The 14312-nt window shown below is 37.4% G+C and overlaps 1 protein-coding gene across 3 annotated transcripts; it reads left to right on the top strand.

Moving 5' to 3' along the window:
- The first annotated feature begins 748 nt into the window (after positions 1-748).
- Positions 749-13069, top strand: LOC121257587 (putative potassium transporter 12). 3 transcript variants are annotated; one of them, XM_041158651.1, is made up of 9 exons: positions 749-1253; positions 2489-2717; positions 2806-3054; positions 5246-5296; positions 5643-5903; positions 10638-10690; positions 10793-10907; positions 11043-11297; positions 11700-13069. In XM_041158651.1, exons 1-9 carry the CDS (start codon positions 1002-1004, stop codon positions 12767-12769), a joined length of 2535 nt encoding a protein of 844 aa, XP_041014585.1. In that variant the 5' UTR covers positions 749-1001; the 3' UTR covers positions 12770-13069. The 3 variants fall into 3 exon arrangements, with proteins under 3 accessions (XP_041014585.1, XP_041014586.1, XP_041014588.1); XM_041158652.1 differs by lacking the exon at positions 5246-5296; XM_041158654.1 differs by lacking the exon at positions 11043-11297.
- The last annotated feature ends 1243 nt before the right edge of the window (positions 13070-14312 follow it).

Here is a 14312-nt window from a genome sequence, read left to right as displayed (position 1 = left end):
TAGGAGTTTGTCTTTGCCAACAAAAATAGAAATATAAGTAGAGTTCACAAAAAATATATAAAAATAATTGTATGTAGCAGAATTCTTTAATAAACGTATTACCATGTTGTTAAGCTAAGGTTGCATGTTAAAGGGCAAATGAGTTTGCTATTCATTATTCTATACATTATACATTATACTTGTTTTTATTTTTTATTTTTTTAATTTTAATTTTATTAAATTAATTAAAATTTTTTACTTATTAAAAATAAATTACGTGGAGTGTGATAAAGAATATGAGTATAATTTTTCATTTTTTAAAGATGCGATCTGACCGTAATTTCGTTTAAAATGAGAAACAAACAAGAACTAATTACGAGTATAGTGTATAGTGAATACACTTTACTTTTACATTCACCATTTTTTTAAACTATTTAGATATTTTTTAAAAATAAAAAAATCACATATTTATTTAAACATATTTACTTAATTACTAAATAAAAAAATTAAAAAAAATTTAGATGGCCACCATTGGCGACCAAATTCCGTGGGAAAAGCATTTTCCAATAAAAAAATTTTGGTGACTACCATCTCAAATATTCTCATCACTATTTTTTATTTTATTATTAATTTTTATCTATTTTTTTACTATTTATTATTATTTTTATCTATTTTTTTATTATTATTTACTATTTTATTATTATTTTTTCATTACCTTTTATTACTATTCACGTCTTAACACTTCTAACTACCCTAACCAAGCCTAAAATCAATACAACCTCGACGGGTACTCTCGTTTATCTTTCTGTCCGGCTAGTCAACAATCGCGCCAGGAAACAATTTTAGTTACGCAACTGATGTAATAACCAATCAGAGATTGCAGCAGACAGCAGAATTCTATTCACTGTTTCCTAGTTATGAGGAGTGAGGACTGCTAGCTACGGAAGAGGAAGCGCTCGAAGTCAAGAGTGGTTCATTTTTGAGCGAAAGCTGAAGTTTTTGGGGGTGGGTTTTGTAGTAACATGGACGAACATGATGGAATTGAGGAGATTAGTGTGAGACTGGTGGGTAGTAGTGCTAGTGGCAGTGACTCCAGGTGGGTTGATGGTACTGAGCTGGATGCGGAGTTACCTTCGTATCCCGTGCTTGATGAAATTGAGGGCAGACAAGGGTATGGATCTTTGAGGAGGAGGCTGGTGAAGAGGCCCAAGCGGGTTGATTCTTTTGATGGTGAAGCCATGGAGATCGCTGGCGTTCATGGCCACAATTCCAAAGTAATATACAATTTCTACTTTCATTTGATTCTTAATTTCAAATTCATCAGTATGGTCTTAGAATTTATGAAAAAGGGCCGAAGTTTTCTATACAATGTCTAGGTAAGCGTCCTAAAATTTAGTGTGGTGTTTCTTTCTCTCTCTCTCTCTTTCTTTTTTTTTTTTTTTCTGCTATCGCATTCATCTCCTCTTCTATTGATATGTATTATCACGATCGATATGAAATACTACTCATAGTACATTCCACTTTGGATGAAGAATTTGTGGGGTCGTTACACAAAACCTCCTAACCCTCTTATTTAAGAAAATACAAGTGTTTATGATCCCGAACAGAAGTAGCAAAGTGAAACTGCAGAGATCCGTTGAAGTCATAGCGTTAACATGTACTCCACATCCCTAACGTAGGCCAACAAAATGCCATGCTGCTACCAGTGAAGCTGCTCAAAATTGCCGTAGCTTCTTTCTGGCTTAAAAAATTAATGTATAGGGATCATCTAGTAGGAATTCAGAGACCCTTCTGAAAATAAACCACCTCTGTTTGAATGATGTGGATGACCTTCTCCTTTGACTCCCTTGACCAAACTTCTGGGAGTATTGGCTTGTCGTGTACTAATCCTTTTTTGTTTTCTTGGGTCCTCAAACATGACAGTGCTTTTTGTTTTCCTTCACTTTGTAATTATTCTTCCATTAGAAGTTTCAACTTCATAATTAGGTGAGTTACCTTCTGATGATTCTGATAATTCTCTACTTTGTTAGGCAACTATGACACTGAATGTTGGTTTTTCTGTTATACCGTTTTATCGTTGAGTGTATTGACAAAGAGTCCTTGCTTGGAGACTTGAGAGTTATATAAACATAAGAGAAGGGCTCTAATTTCAGGCTTGAGCAGTCAACACGGCATTGCATTTGCTCATCTCATGAAGTCCATGATTATTGTTCTGTCAAGGGAAACAATAGTAAAACCTTTAGTAGATGGCTGCGCTTGTGACAAGGGCAACTTTGGAATATTAGTTCTTGGTGGTATGCTGGCAAACCTGGGTTTAGAAAAAAAATCATCCCACGCATGGAGAGGACATTTATAAATCACAGACATGCATTTTCCACAGACACAAATACAACTGACTGCATATGTGCGCAGCCAGAAATAATTTTAATTGATCGTGTAATAAAAGAATTTACATGTCAATGTAGTGGACTATGCCTTTCACACTGAAGTCTGTTCTTTAATGAATCAGGATCAAAACTTTTGGCAAACTATTACATTAGCATTTCAAACACTTGGTGTGGTATACGGTGACTTGGGGACAAGCCCTTTATATGTCTTTGCTGATGTGTTCAGCAAGGTGCCCATCAAGTCAGAAGTTGACATCTTGGGGGCTTTATCACTCGTGATGTACACAATTGCTCTTCTTCCTTTAGCAAAATATATTTTTGTAGTGCTTAAAGCCAACGATAATGGAGAAGGTAAGAATTTTCTACTTTGAGTTCTCCTTTCACTTGATGCAGTCTGGTAGAGTGTATAATTATTGAGACATGATGATTCCAATTGTAGGAGGGACATTTGCTCTATACTCGCTGATTTGCAGGTATGCAAATGTTAATACGCTGCCTAATCGACAGGCAGCTGATGAACATATATCAAATTTTCGCCTCAAACTACCCACTCCAGCATTTGAAAGGGCTCTACACATAAAAGAGAGTTTGGAAAGCAGATCATCCCTGAAAACCGTTCTGTTGCTGTTGGTTCTGATGGGAACTTCCATGATTATAGGAGATGGTATTCTTACCCCAGCAATGTCAGGTACATTTTTGCAAATATATCCTGTAACTGAATTGTTTGGGGGCATTAATACTCCTAAAAGCAATGCAACTCTTCATCCTAATCCTTATCATCCCCAGTCATAAGGATGATGTGTCACATTTCGAAGTAATTTTGTCTATCAATCAATTAAATGACACCCATGTGACATGTGCAACATCACCAAGTGTGACTGGAGATGACAAAGGTTATGATGAAGAAGAGCATTACTTATACTCCACTATTGTAGACATGCCATGGTTGGAAATAGGCTACCAGATGTTTTTTTTTTTTTTTGATAAGTAAGAAATAATTTTATTAGAAGCAAATGAAATAGGTGAAGCCCATGTACACAAGAAGAAATAGGCTACCCGATGTAAGATGTATCCAATGAATAAGTGTTCTATATTGTAATTTCGAGGGAGTGGTTCTTGTTTATATGGGTAAAAAGAAATTTTATTAAACCCAGTAATAGGCATAGCCCAAGTACACAAGGAGAATACAAGACTTAAACAAAATCTAGTTAAATCTTTGACTGATTCTTGTTTATATGCTGTTTTTGCCTATTATGGAATCATGTATACACTAATCCCATATGCAAAAAAAAAAAAAAAAAAATGCCAAGTTGAGAACTTGTTTCAATTTTACAAAATCTACCACCACCAATTTCAACTTATGGACTAATTTTTGTGGTTTCCCAATAGTACAATATGTTTTGTTGGGTAAGAAATGTGAAACTGGTAAATAAATAAAATAAATGAAGAGGGTATCTCCATTGGGAATGAAATTCTGCTGTTTGTTCTCATTCTCACAGCATATGCAGAGATGATTTGATTTTTTCTTTTTTGCTGGATATGGATCTGTTGGGACTGATGTGGCTCTACACACAGCTTCTGCCTTGACAGGGCAGTGCTGTCTTAACTTCTGGTTGTGTTTGTGTGTGGTTGTGTTTTCTGATTTATGCTTTAGAATTCTCCAGGGAACATATATTTTTCCCAGCTTATCTGTATAGGATGTATTTGCATGCGGACAAAGTCATTTTTGCATGCAGACAGTAGTATTTATCCTTGTTATATACTTCATTGGATTGCAAATAAGAAGATAAACAGATGCTCACATTTTATGAGTTTGGTTACATATATCATCGATCACTGTTAAACTTCTTGCCCAAAGTTATCTTCAATTTGGTTTTGTTTCATTGGCGAAGAGTGTCTACTTCTTTGTAAGGGTAAAAAAGCTTGCCTCAAAGGGTTGCAGAATTATCCTTTTGGCAATACATCTTTGGTGCTGTAGGAATGAAGGCTTCTTGAGTTGATTGAGTTAACTAATATCAGTATATCCAGCATCATATAAATTTGAAACTGGAATATCCTTACTAGCACCTTGCGATAGTGAACCCTGTTGTTGTTACATGAGGTATGTAGCTCTGATTAGCAGCCAGCGATTACATGGGCCCATATTTTCTTTTTTTCTCTTCATCTTTATAGGCCAGAAACCATATGAATTCCTTATAGGGGACCAAAGGTTTCTTAACTTGTCTGAGCTGATTATCCACATTTTCTATACACCATTATATTTTCTATAGAAAAGATTCTCACCTTGGATAATTTAAGGAAGAGGAATATAATTGTGTTGGATTTGTGCTGCACGTGTAGGGCTGAGGAGTCGAATGATAATCTTTTATTGCACCGTGCTTGTGAGGTGGCTAGTGTTTAATGGAATTCAATCTTTGGGTTGTTTGAGTTAACTTCGGTTATGCCTCACTTTGTGGTAGATCTATTGCAGTTTATGATATTCTTAGGGGTTCCTATTCCAATTCTTATATTGACTAGTCTTTTTTAGTGTAAGTTCATATGTGAATTGGACTTCCCCTGAGTCATTACAGGATTGTGGAAGATTCCCGTCTTGTTTGTTGCGGTGTATTTGGAGATAAAGGAAAGACCGGTTTTTATTTTCTACTTTCCAAGACTCTTTTGCTTTTTCTTGTCTTTCTGGTTAGGTGTATCTCATGTATACATCGTGTACTTGGGAAACACCTCTTTTGATAAATAATAACACTTAACTTACTTATCAAAAAGAATGAAATATCCTTATGCTACACACCTGGAGTTGCAATGATATACACCATCACTTTTGATACAGTACATTTGCTGTCTGGTTTTGTGCTAAATTGGAGTTATTTTTCTTGTTTCAGTGACTTCTGCTGTAAGTGGTCTGAATGGTGAAATTCAAGGATTTGGTACAAGTGGGTATCTTTCTTTTTGTTTTAATTTTAGGACAATCAATTTCTTATGAAAGACATGAGAGCTGACTATAATTGGTCAATACGGATGCTGTTCTGAGATTACCAGTTTCTATTTTTCCTTTTATCGATAATAAAGGAAATTGTCAATGCAACATTTTGTATGTAGAGATTTATCTTTGGAAATTTTTCCTTGAGCAGCTTGACATCAAGATTGATGTCTTTGAAATTTCATTTCCGTGTAGTTAATGTGTTTCTTTTTTAATAGCTGTTGTTAAAGATGTGTGTGACATCCAATATTATCATTTTTTCACATGATAGCCTATAATCTGATTGGTTTCATTTGCAGGTGCTGTAGTTATTGTTTCGATTGTGATCCTTGTGGCGTTGTTCAGCATTCAGCGATTTGGGACTGGTAAAGTTGGTTTCATGTTTTCTCCTGCACTTGCTTTGTGGTTCTTCTCTTTGGGATCCATAGGACTTTACAATCTAGTGAAGCATGATATTACTGTTCTAAGGGCATTCAACCCGGCTTATATCTATTTCTTCTTCAAGAGGAACAGCAAAGATGCATGGTCAGCTCTTGGTGGTTGTGTTCTATGCATTACAGGTATGTCTCACCCAAAATATCTGCAGGTAGACTGGCAACTTTTTATAGATAGCTGTGCTAACATATTAGTGTTATGACTCTACTCGTTGCTTAGAGATAAGAACCATTGGTAGATATCTGTGCCAAAATCTGCAGGTAGATACTAGATAGAGCTAGTCAAATCCTAAGAGATAAGACCCTACTACTGTTTTTGACATATCCTAAAACTCATCAGATTCTACTTTCTTTTACATATCTGCGTTTCACCTGAAGTACTTAAAAAAGTGATATTTTGAAATGGAAAACCTAAAGACATTTCATTCCATAAAATCTCAGGGTTTGTTAACGTTAGGGTTGACTAAGAAGAGAGAGAAAGAAGTTGGGGGAGAATGGTGGATGGAGAGAATCATTCACTCCACCCCAAACAATTTAATTATATATATTGGAAAGAGTAATACAATAGATTAGCACACCCTTACGTGGTATACATTACGAGAAGAATACCATGACTTATAGCACTTTCCTGCAAGCTGAAGACTATGGGTCGTATAATCCTAACTTGGGAAGATGCCTGCAAGTTGATGTTTGGAGTTTACAAATAGTATGATATCTCACTTATCAGAAAAACAAATAGTGTAATAATATCTAACTAAATATTCTATCACATATGCTTATTCCTTTATAAAAGACAAGTGAATGCTATAAGGGCAGCTTAGTTATAACAAAATATCTGAGATAGGTGTGAGCCATTGTCTTGAACTCAGCTTTTACATTAACCTATTACCACTGCCTGTTTCGTTTTCTTCCATATAACCAAACAAGCTTCTGAAAAAAACACGAGATCCCGTACTTGATGGGCTATCTAATGTAAAACCTACCCAATCGGTACTGGTAAAGCCTTCCACTTAAAGTGCCCAAACTTATACAATAGTCTATGTGACCAAGGGCATCCTTAAGATAGTGAGAGAACAAGATATTTCTCAGGAGCTTCTAAGAAACTGCTTCCTACACTAAGGGCATGTTTGGAATGCGAAATGAGCATTCTCATACCTATAGAAAAGGAAATGCTCATTCCTATATATATATATATATATATATATATATATTTGTTTGGCGACAATCCATGATATTTTTCTAGGATTTAATCACAATTTACTAACATATTCAAGTTCTAATTTGTTTTTCAAATAGGCATAGCCCAAGTACACAAATAGTATACAAGAGAATGCACCTAATTAGGATCTAGAGATAGATACACAGAAATCATGCAAATTGGGACCGTTAAAAACTATAGCTATGGTCTACATAAATAAAGTCTTAAAGAAGAAACTTTTAAGCTCTTCCAAAAAGCATTCTCGATCCTCGAAGTTTGAATCACTTCTTTCCCTCCAAATGCACCACAGTAAACAAATGGGTACCATCTTCCTCACATCTGCAATCTGGGGGTTACCCTTAAGACCTCTCCCACGCTAGAAGATCAACCACCTTACCAGGCATAATCCATGCTAATCAACTCTCCTGAAAAAATCATTCCACAAGGCCTGGCAAACCCCCAATGGAGTACGTGTTCCACTGTTTTTGCACATACAACACCAATCAATTATGATAATCCAACATTTCCTTAGATTGTCCATTGTTGGAATCTTCCCTGAGGAAGCAATCCAGACAAAAAAGGCAACCTAAAGGGGTGCCTTACTTCTCTAGATACTCTTCCGAGGGAAGTGATTGCTATCCTGAGTAGTGAGAGTCTCATAGAATAAGCGTATGTAGAGTTTTCCTTTGCTAGAAGGAACGATAGGCATCCAAATCATCTTGTCTACCTCATCACTACCAACATCAAAATAGTACAGCATATTGAAGAATTCTGTGAAAACACCAACCTCCCAATCACAAGCCTCCCTAATAAAGCGAGCATTCCACTTAGTGAGACAAAAAAAAATTTCCCTTTATTCGGCCACTGAGGCCTCCTCCTCTCATGCAGTTCTGAAAACTGTAGGATAAGCATCCTAAAGGGCCCTATCACTCAACCAAATATCATGCCAAAAACTAATCCCGGAGCCATCCCCACCACCAATCTGGTATGGCTATAACAAGACCCAGCCTCTCCAATTATTTTTGCTTAGCTTATCAAAAAAAAAAAAAAATTTTTGCTTAATCCCACTCCTTATTCCCCGCGAACTTCATAGAACACCGTTCCGCCTAGCACCCCGATACTATGATCTATCACAACCTTCCATAAGGCTTCGCTCTCATAATTATAGTGCCACAATTGTTTCCCTATGAGTGCCTTGTTGAATGCCCTCAAATTGCGAATCCTCAACCCGTCACCAATAACCAGAGAGCACACCTTGTCCCAACCCACAAGATGAAACTTACACTCCTCGCCCCACCCAATACACAAAAAATTGCATTGAAGCTTCTCAATCGGGGCTGCAACACCAGCAGGAAGAGGAAATAAGGATGGGGAATATGTGGGTAGGTTAGAAAGTGTGCACTTTATTACGGCAATCTGTAGGTTAGAAAGTGTGCACTTTATTACAGCAATCTTACCCCTTTTTGACAGATATATCCTCTTCCACCCGTCCAGCCTAGCTCGATCTTCTCCAACATCTCGTCTCAAATAGTTTTGGCCTTGAAAGATGCTCCAAGAGGAAGACAAGGCATTTCATAGGCAAGAAGATACCTTACAGTCCAATGTATGAGCCAGACCCCTTATGTTGCCAACATTTCTGATCACGACCAGCCCAGATTTAGGAAGATTTACTTTCAATCCAGAAGCAGCTTCAAAGCAAAGAAGAATAGCCCTTAGGATTGAATGTGACCTTGGTCTGCTTTGCAGAATAACAACATATCCTCTACAAACAGATGATGAGAAATTTTTGTATTGCCTTGGTTAGTATCCCCACTGAAAAAACCTGAGAAAAAACCACCCAGAACTAAAGCTGACAACATTCTACTAAGAGTCTCCATGACAATGACAAGTAGTAGAAGGGGTAGTGGTTGCCTTGTCTCAACCCCAGGGAGACGTTGAAAAAACCTACAGGATCACCTTTCACCAATACCAAGAATTGCAAGGTTGATACACAATACATGATCCACGCCCTCCATCTCTCCCCTAAACCACTTCGCCCAAGCAAGTAATGTAAGAAATCTTATTTAACATAATCATAGGCCTTCTCCATGTCTAATTTACACATAATACCTGGTACTCCATGTCCAATCATTCATTAGAAATTAGGATCGAATCTAGTGTATGTCTGCCTCTTACAAATGCATTTTGTAGCTTAGAAATTATTCTTTCCATAACCGTGCTCATCCTATTAGCAAGGACTTTTGAGATGATCTTATAGAACCTATTCAGAAGCCTAATAGGGTGACAATCCTTCGCATTTGGCGCACCTAGTTTCTTGGGGATGAGTGTAGTGAATGTAGCATTAAGGCTCTTCCAAACTTTCCCAAAGAGAAAAGCTCCTGGAAGACCCTCATTATATCCTCCTTAACCACCTCCCTACAAGGCTGAAAGAACGCCATAGTAAAACCATCTAGACCTAGTGCATTGTCTCTAGTCATCCTTCTAACCACTTGATTATCTAGACCGAGCTCCAAAATTTTTTCCGAAACAACCACCCTTTTTATTTTCTCACCTTAAAGTTTAAAAAATTCAACATCCAAGGTGGTCGCACCACCCTTGGAATTTTGTTCCAGCTATGGTCCAACCACCTCCAGCCACCATTGGGATCAGATAATCATCAAGGGTGGTCTTTGCCACCCCAATGACATCCGGAGTGGTTGGACCACCCCCAGAGTTGTGTGAGGGAATTAGCGTTGGAATAGCTATAACTCCGTTTTCAAGAGAAATATTCCTCATTTTAAGGATTTGCTTACCGTAAACGTATCCTAGCTATATATGATATTTTTTTTTTTTTTATAAGTAGCTATATATGATATTATCTAACAGGGTGATGAGATAATTAAGATTTACAACTAGTTGTTAATGTTGACATAAATTTTTCTTCATTAAGAGTTTGTTGTTTGGTTGCTTAAGATCATCTATAGGCCCAGCATTGAAAAAAAGAGTTTTACTAATAGGTCAAGGTGCATGCTTTGGCTAAGATAAACTGATGCAGTTCATAGATCTAGCGTATATATGTAACACCCCCTTCCCCTTAATAAGAACTGCTTTGAACTGGGCCCGAGTTGATGTATAGTTTTCCAAATCGAATTGAGTTAAACAGAATAGTGTCAGTTCAAGTCAGGTTGAGTTGAATCAAATCAAACCGAGTTAGCAAGTTGAATTGAGTTGTCTCAATCTAGCTTAGTAACTTGCTCTTGAATAAATAAAGTTACTTATTGAAAAGAACTCTCTCTTGCATAAGAGAGTACAAAGATAGCTAATCAACCATTCTTGTTAAGCTTTGAAGTTCTTTCTGGGTAGAAAGTGAGTTTGGCCAAATCAGAGTTGGTTCTTGTGGGTGATGTTTCTAATGTGGATGGTATGGCTAGCATACTGGGATGCAAGGTACCCTCTTTGCTCATGAAGTACCTTGGCCTATGGTGCCTCTTTCAAGGCCAAGTCTATTTTGGATGGGATGATTGAGAAGATTGAATGTGGATTGGCTGGTTGGAAGAGGATATATTTATCTAAGGGTGGCAAGTTAACTTTGTTTAAGAGTACTCTTTTTAATTTTCCTTTGAACTTTATGTCCCAGCTTACCTTTTCCACTAGTTTGGCCAATTCATTTGTTGTTGCTACAGGTGCAGAAGCAATGTTTGCTGATTTAGGTCACTTCTCTGTACGTGCCATACAGGTTTATTTCTGCACTACATCAAATCATTTTTTCCTTGGAGAATAAATTCATGCATTTGCTTTACTAGAGGCTCCTTATGAATAATCCATACTATTTATCCAGATCGCCTTTACTTGTGTGGTATTTCCCTGTCTTCTCCTTGCTTACATTGGCCAAGCTGCTTATCTGATGAAATACCCAAATTCTGCAGAAAGAATATTCTATGACTCTGTGCCAGGTAACACCTTTTATTGATGTGGCTGCTTACATATGTCGAACAGACCCAATATTTCATGTTATTATACTCAGGAGAAATGTGTTTAGATTATGCACTCATATTGACACTTCCTGTTCCCGGATCTTGTGAAAACAGATGCTTTATTCTGGCCAGTTTTTGTGATAGCAACCCTTGCTGCCATGATTGCCAGCCAAGCAATGATATCTGCTACCTTTTCATGTGTGAAGCAGTCTATGGCTCTTGGATGCTTCCCGAGGCTGAAGATAATTCACACCTCAAGACGGCAAATGGGTCGAATTTACATCCCCGTAATGAATTGGTTTTTAATGATCATGTGTATAGCTGTAGTTGCCATCTTTCAGAGCACTACAGATATTGCCAATGCGTATGGTTAAGTATCTTCCTCCTGTTCTTCTTCTTGGAAGTGTCTTTTAGGAAAATACTATCTTAATGTTTATTGGTTGGTTATCTTGTAAAAATAAGCCGTGTATTGTGTTGAAAATTCTGGAGGTCATTAAGTATTGAAGCAATCACAGCATATGCTTATCTTTCACTCTACCCATGATGTGCTTCATCAACAAATGTAATTCCTTCTATTTTTCCTCAAACTGAGTCCTGGCATTTTTTTACCATTTTGCTGATGGCGGCAAATAATTACTTCAACCCCAAAGTTTTTTATGTAAGGGCCATGAATGTTCATTTTTATTAACTCAATGAGAATTGAATTTACACATACCAACACTAATGGTTTAGTGTTAATTTCTGCTAATGAAATTCAGTTTGTTCTTGCAGGCATAGCTGAAGTTGGTGTCATGATTGTGAGCACCACCTTGGTGACACTTGTAATGCTTCTAATCTGGCAGACCAACCTGTTGTTGGTTTTGTGCTTCCCACTTGTTTTTGGATCAGTAGAGCTCATCTACTTGTTGGCTGCGCTATCTAAAATAAAAGAGGGTGGTTGGCTTCCCCTTGCTTTTGCTACTTGCTTCCTCTCTGTGATGTACACCTGGAACTACGGCAGTGTATTGAAGTACCAGAGTGAAGTCAAGGGGAAGATATCGACAGACTTCATGCTTGAACTTGGCTCAACCCTCGGGACAGTACGAGTCCCAGGAATTGGATTGCTATACAACGAGCTTGTCCAAGGCATTCCCTCCATCTTTGGGCAGTTCTTACTGGGCCTTCCAGCTATCCACTCTACAATGGTGTTTGTTTGCATCAAGTATGTCCCAGTTCCAGTGGTTCCTCAAGAGGAAAGGTTTCTGTTTCGAAGAGTTTGCCCAAAAGACTACCATATGTTCCGCTGTGTTGCTCGATATGGTTACAAAGATGTCCAGAAGGAAGATCATCATGCATTTGAGCAACTTTTGGTTGAGAGCCTTGTGAAGTTCTTGAGAAGAGAGGCTCAAGATCTTGCATTGGAGATGAATTTGAACGAGTTGGAGTTTGATAGTGTTTCGGTGAGGTCGAGGGATTCTGGAGCCCTAGGTGGGGATGGGAATGATGATCTTAGGATTCCATTGATGCGCGATCGAATACTGGAAGAAGCAGGTACTGTTACCTCGGAAGAAGCAGGTACTGTTACCTCAGAAGAAGCTGTCTCTGCATTCCCCTCCAGTGACGTGGATGAAGACCCAAGTCTAGAATATGAGCTTTCAGCTCTTCGAGAGGCAATGGATTCTGGATTTACTTATATGCTTGCACATGGTGAAGTAAGGGCAAAGAAAAACTCATTTTTCCTTAAGAAACTGGTAATAAATTACTTCTATGCATTTTTGAGGAGGAATTGCAGAGCAGGAGCTGCAAACATGAGAGTGCCTCACCTGAATGTCATTCGCGTTGGAATGACATACATGGTATAATCTGTTTATGGCGTTTTAGAATCTGTTTCTTTCATTGAGTTTGGATGCCCATTGCTAAATCAATGCTAGGACCTTGAGAAGTCATTTAAAGATAGACTAGGAATGATCGATCTTACCATGACTTTTGACTGTGTTGCAGCTCTTAGTGTCTTTGATTGTTTCTTTTTCCTCGATGCACTTTCTCTCGTCTCCTGTTACCTGTGTTTTTTGGGGATGATGGTGAGCTTTTGCTGAACATGGGCTTGGAGTCTTGGGACACATTTAAACAAAACCCTTGATGATATTGTCCTTTACCTTTTATTTACTGAACTCACCCTCTTCCATTTCCAAAATTTTTTGGTTTTTTATATATGTTCTAACTTCTAACTTCCGTTTATGTAGCAAGCTTCTCCAGTATGTATGGCACAATTCATGCTTGGGGTTATTCAGCCAAAAAAAAAAAAAACAATATCCTGCAGTGTTTAGAGCTCTCCCTAGGACTAACTTTTTCTTTCACAAAGTTGAGTTAATTATTCAAAAAATTAAAACATTTGTGGTGTGTGGTGCAGGATGATATATAGCAAATTCCTAAATTTTTTAGGTATAAAAGATGAGCAATGCTATACAAAAGCCTTTAAGTGAAACACACTGCATGAAACTTGGATTAAAAAAAGAAAAAAAATCAACTCCAAATTCTCCATCATTTCTCTCGTACAAAAGACCTCCCCTTTCTCTCGTGCAAAACCTCCCCCCCCCCCAAAAAAAAAAAAAACCAAAAACAAAATCATTTCTTCTCTTTTTGTTTGAGGATTCCCTCGTTCAATAGAGATTACCAAACTACTTACTAAGAGGAATAAAACACCGTTATAGAAAATCTCACCTTGTTTGAGAAAATGTGAGATAATAAAATGAGTTGTGGTAAAGTTAATTTTCTGATAGAGAGAAGAAGAGCAAATGAATGATTACCAAAATGAACACGGGTCTTTCCTTCATCAAACTGCATTGACTTGAACACCGAGCAGAGGGTTAGGGTTTCCATTGAACAACCAGTGAGCAGAATCTCTCTCTCTGAGATTTCTTTCCCCTGGGTGAGAAATGTGGGTGATGCTCATGGGTGAGAAGGGTCTAAAAAACATGAGGTTGAGTTTTAAACAAGGGCAAATTTGACATTTCACTAGGGCTAAAATCAAACCGGTGAGTTCGGTTTTGGCTCCAAACCGAAACCAATCGATTGGTGGTTTTTCACTGGGGGAAACTGGCTGAAACCGATCGATGTAAAGGGGTGAAATCGGCCGGATCAGTTCCGACCAATTTGGGCAACTTTTTTTGGACTTTTTTTTCTCAATTCAACATCTTTTTGGACTTTTTTGGGATGATTTCAAATTCTAATTTGCTGAGCTTTTAAAGTCCATTTTAAATATTCAAGTTTTATTTTAATTTTAATTTTATTATCATTCTCAATAGTAATAGTAAATATCTTATCAATATCTCAATCAATGAGGCATAATTCAATATATCTTCCAATAGTATCACCCGATGATTTGGGATTAAACAAAAATTAATG

This window comes from Juglans microcarpa x Juglans regia, chromosome 3S (assembly GCF_004785595.1).
Source record: "Juglans microcarpa x Juglans regia isolate MS1-56 chromosome 3S, Jm3101_v1.0, whole genome shotgun sequence".
Classification (NCBI taxonomy): Eukaryota; Viridiplantae; Streptophyta; class Magnoliopsida; order Fagales; family Juglandaceae; genus Juglans; species Juglans microcarpa x Juglans regia.
The sequence above is the reverse complement of the archived record's forward strand: the minus strand, read 5'-3'. Positions and strand labels throughout refer to the sequence as shown.

Coding starts and splice junctions, on each gene's coding strand:
- LOC121257587 (XM_041158651.1), top strand. CDS start 1,002: ATGGACGAACATGATGGAATTGAGGAGATTAGTGTGAGACTGGTGGGT. Junction 1,254..2,488: donor TTCATGGCCACAATTCCAAA/GTAATATACAAT, acceptor TTAATGAATCAG/GATCAAAACTTTTGGCAAAC. Junction 2,718..2,805: donor AGCCAACGATAATGGAGAAG/GTAAGAATTTTC, acceptor TTCCAATTGTAG/GAGGGACATTTGCTCTATAC.